Source organism: Propithecus coquereli, unplaced genomic scaffold, assembly GCF_000956105.1.
Source record: "Propithecus coquereli isolate 6110/MARCELLA unplaced genomic scaffold, Pcoq_1.0 Scaffold223, whole genome shotgun sequence".
Lineage (NCBI taxonomy): Eukaryota > Metazoa > Chordata > Mammalia > Primates > Indriidae > Propithecus > Propithecus coquereli.
In genome coordinates, this window is record NW_012147523.1 from 4,106,167 (window position 1) to 4,110,807 (window position 4,641).

Genomic DNA, 4,641 nt, shown 5'->3' on the forward strand with positions numbered 1-4,641 from the left:
AAACTATTCTAAAAAAATAGTCTTTAAATAATAATAATACCACCACCTTGCATGTGTAAAGTGCTATCTTTTCAAAACTCTTTTCCTTATATGCCAAGTTGCACTGGTGACAACCTTGTGAGACCTGCAGGGCAGCTATTATGGACCCTACTTTACAGGAAATCTGAAATCTGAATTGGAGGCCAGGAGGGCCAAGGTTGGGAGCCCCTTTGCCTGGCACATCCCCCACAGCCACGCCCAGCCCCTCCTCACCCATACTGTTCCAGGAGCCTGCGCCTCACCGCAGCCTTCTGCTCGGGGCTGAGGTCTGGGCAGTCTCTGAGGCCATGCAGGGCAGGGGGCCAAGCCCTGGGGTAGATGCCTCTGTCGATAATGGTTGCTGGCAAGTGACACAGCAGGTTCCCCACGATGTCCACAGTGTACTCGTCAGCAATGGAGTCATCCTGAAACCAACAAGTGGAGCCGATGGGCAGATCTAGCAGAACTTAAGATCATGATCACTTGAAAGCACTTCTCAACCTCATACGTCTTAACGGTTCTGGGATCTGAATTGCCTACTCTGCCATGGGCTACTACAGATGTAGCGGGGCCTGACCTTCCCCCAGGGATGCAGGTCTCAGGACTCTGGGAAACCCTGACTTGGCACATCCTGAGCCCTCAGTAAATGAGAACTGCTGTCATGCTCATTATTGTTCTGAGGATATCCCAGAGTGAAACCACCATTATAATATTAGTACAACAGCAATAAAACCAGCACTTCAAAGTTTGTGTGGCACTAGAAAGCCTTTAAAGCTCTTTCTCAAAATGCCAGAAATAGCTGACACGTATTGTGTGCTTCCTATGTGTGGGGCACTGTCCTGAGTGTCTACAGGTCTCAATCCATTCATCTTCAAAGTGACTATAAGAAGTAAGCACTATTAGCCACTTTTTAAATATAAAGAGACTATCAACTAGTGGCAAGGTTGGGACCATTTCATGCCCTCAATAACTCTATGAGGGTTGTGCTATTGCACCCACCTTGCAGATGAGGCGACTTAGGTTGAGGGTGGAGAAATGACTTGTCCAAAGCCACATAACTAGTCATTGGCAGAAGCATGTCTACAACCCAGTCTCTGTGTACTATGCTCTCTCCAGTCCTCCGGAGTGGCCTCCCTGCTTCAGGTCCTGGGATGGGAGTCTCCAGAACCAATAGCCAAGACTGTCCCAACCAGCAGCTTCAGAGCCAGCTTTGAGACCCACAAATTAGACTTCCTGCCATCATACCAGGCTTAAGATCCCAGCCAGATCCCCAGAATGTGTGTCTCCAGGATGGCCACAAACATCTGGAGGGGAAGGGATACTAGGAAGAGTTTCCTTACCAGGCACTGCTGCACTTTCCCGAGGACTGAAGTCTTTTTGTTGGAATCTAAAACCAAAGAGTCCAACCGACTCTTCCCCAGGCTGATCAGAAAGGGCACACACTGGGAGGCCGGGATGGAAGCCAGGTAGCGGGCCCTGGAGAGAGATAGGGAGAACGAGAGAAAGAAAACAGTGGCTGTTCTATATCTGCCCTGAAATCAGGGTCCACATGCCCAAGAGCTCATCACAAGGATGTTCTTTAAATGTTTTTCTCCCCAGTGATGCTGTGGCTCCCTGTGGCATGTAGCAAGCCTCCCACCCATAAGGCTCCTCTTCTATGAACAGGAAACAAGCTTCCCATCATGCTCCACTTCTATGAGCGGGAAACAAATTTCCCATCATTCTCTTCTATGGGCAGGAAACAAGCTTCCCATGATGCTCTTCTTCTATGCCCCAGCAACACTGATCGGGAAATGGCATTTCCATAAAAATGTTGACTCATGGACTGGTTGAGGGCAAATGAAGAAAAAGAAAATAAAAAGTAGAGAAGAAAGAGAAAAAGAGGAGAGAGAATAAAATAGAAAGTGAAGAAGAAAGATGAGAAAAAGAGAGTGGAAAGAGAATGACTCCCAATTCTGTCATCTCCAGCCCAGAACTCTGCCCCAAGCTCCTGATCATGTATTCTTAACAGGGATAATGTCACCCTCAAGAAGGAGAAACTGGTTCTGGGGGAAGGGGGTGCGAAGAAAATCTTAGTTATGACAATAACTTGTGACCCACCAAAGCTCAACCCTATTTAACAAAATCTTTTTCCTTAGTATACAATTTCTCTCATTAGAAATTACAATTTTTCTCCTTAGGGAGGCAATAATGAAATAAGGGTTGAGAAAAACTGCACGAGACCCATGCAGCCTACTCATCCTCACCACTTAACTATTCCAAACAAAGCCAGATTCAACATCTTCCCCAAACATGTTCTTCCTCTTCTATGCTATCTCAGAATCCTTTTTGCCTTTCAAAATCCATCATTGCTGTCTCCTTAATATTACTGAAATCTGCTCTAGCCTCTCTATTCCCAGTACCGTTGTCTTGTTTATTTCTTCATTCATTCATCCAGCAAATATCTACAGAGCATCTGCTGTATATCAGGCACAGTTCTAGGCACCAAATACAGTCATGAACAAGGGGTCCCTGCCCTTACAGTGCTTAATTCTAGTAAGGAGAAGAAACACACTTGAAGCTCTGACTCAGCTGGGGCAAGGGCAATATACGTAACCTAAACATTTGTACCCCCATAATATGCTGAAATAAAAAACAAAAAACAAAGAAACACAGAGACCAATGAATAAAATAGGTAATTTCAGCTAATAATGAATGTAAGGGGGAAGATAAAATGGCTCTGTAACAGAGCATGACGTGGCCCCTCTAAGCCAGCACGATTTGGGCTGAGACATGGCAGAGTGGAAGTAGCCAGCCATGCCAAGGTCTGGGTTACTGAAATAATCTTCCACTATCTCCCTCCTTCCATTCAGGCCCCCTGCATTCCATTCTCTACATGGGCAGTGGCAATGTTCTTTCTGAAACATACATCTCATGGCTGTACCCAGAATACAAGTGAAATATCTCAGGGAGTCACAAAAAGACCTATATGATCTGGTGTCCCCTCCTTCTCGGGCCTTCTCTCACACCTACTAAAGTTTTTTCTTTACCTTGACTATGAAGCTGGGAAAATGTAACCTTGGACCCGCCAGGATTACGAAGGAGAAAGAACTTGCCTGACAGTGAGACCAATAGTGGAAAGCTTGGACAAGAGACAGATGACATCATTTGAGCCCTTAGATCTGCACAGTCGCGCAGGAGCGCTTCCGGTCTGTGCCCCGCCCCCTTCACTGACAGGCGGCCCAAGCCCCAGCCCCGCCCAGCTTCGCGGTTGATTGGTCCAGGAGCCCAAACGGTCCGAGGCTTTTACGGCTGCTGCTGCGACTTGCCGGAAAGTGAGCCCCTAGATGCAGCCATGCCTGAAATGCCTCGCTGCGCTTCCCATTACCTGAACCAAAAATTCCCTTTTATTGCCTAAGCCAGTTTAAGTTCTGTTGCTTTCAACCAAATATTAACTTGATATTATAAATCGCTCGTCTATTTCCCCCTCCATGAGATTGTAAGTGCTCATAAGAGGAAAATTTAACTATATCTGAGAACTAGCACACAGAAAGTACTCAATAAACATTTTTTTTTGAATGAATGAAGACGGTAATAGCAAAAGAAAGTAGAGGGAAATAGAAAAGGAGAAAAACATGTCCAGACCATGCTTGACCATAGCAGGAGAAGAACTCAGGTCTGATTCCCTGGAGCCTGGCCCAGCCGCGGGGGCGAGGGCAGCCCAGACAGGAGCTGCTTCACTGACACTGATTCAGGCTTGGGTTGCTTTCACTTTGGTTTTTAAATAACAGGAAAAGCAAGAGGGTCTTTCTGAAATATCTACGTGAGGCTCAGAATTTAAATCCTGGTTCTCAAGGGCTTAACTGTCTAAAACACTCTCCACTCTGCCTCTGGTTCCTCAAGAAAACCCAGAGGGAGAGAATCACTTTCACGTGGGTGATTCACACCAATATTACTGCTGAGCCAGAAAGGGGGGCTGTTGTTCTCTTACGGGAGTGCAGCCAACAGGAAAGGTGGCATAGACGACCTGGAAACTTCCCAGTATTTCCACGCCAAACAATTAACCTGAAAGATGAAGCAGTTCTAGTGCTAGAAATTCAGTCCAACGATAATAAGAACAAACACAGATAGTGCTTTCTGCATGCCAGGCACTTTTCTAAGTGCTTTATATATGTTCACTTATGTAATAGAGCACCCTACAATGCAGGAACCACTAACTGTGCCCAGTTTATGGATGAGGAAACTGAGGCAAAACAATATGAACTCAAAATTTGAGTATGAGAATAGTCATCACTATTTTGTCTACAACTGCAAGAAAGTGAGATATAACTTTAATATCCCTCAATAGGGGATTGGTTAAGTACATTATGGTATATCCATACAATGGAATACTGCACAACTACTTTGTTTTAATAAGATAGATTCACATATATTAACATTAAATGATACCTATGCCATTTTATATATATTACAAGATAAGGCTAAAAGCTTGACAGAGGTGAAACTCAGTTGAAAGCTTATTCTTAACATCTTTGGAACACTGCAAGTTGAAAAATATAATACTTATTTACTAATAATAAAGCTATGTGTGATTCTTGTAGAAAGGGCAAGAAATTTTGCATTAAGAAATTACCTATGCCATTT

General features: G+C 44.6%; 1 protein-coding gene across 1 annotated transcript in view; it reads right to left on the minus strand.

The window, feature by feature from the left end:
* OTOA (otoancorin) overlaps nt 1-4,641 on the minus strand; it is a 64,600-nt gene that overhangs the window by 30,009 nt on the left and 29,950 nt on the right. The window contains exons 17-19 of the mRNA XM_012644937.1: nt 3,989-4,062; nt 1,359-1,494; nt 253-443 (exon numbers count right to left, since the gene is read on the minus strand). Of these exons, the coding sequence (XP_012500391.1) occupies nt 253-443; nt 1,359-1,494; nt 3,989-4,062 (401 nt within the window). The remainder of the gene's footprint in view (nt 1-252; nt 444-1,358; nt 1,495-3,988; nt 4,063-4,641) is intronic.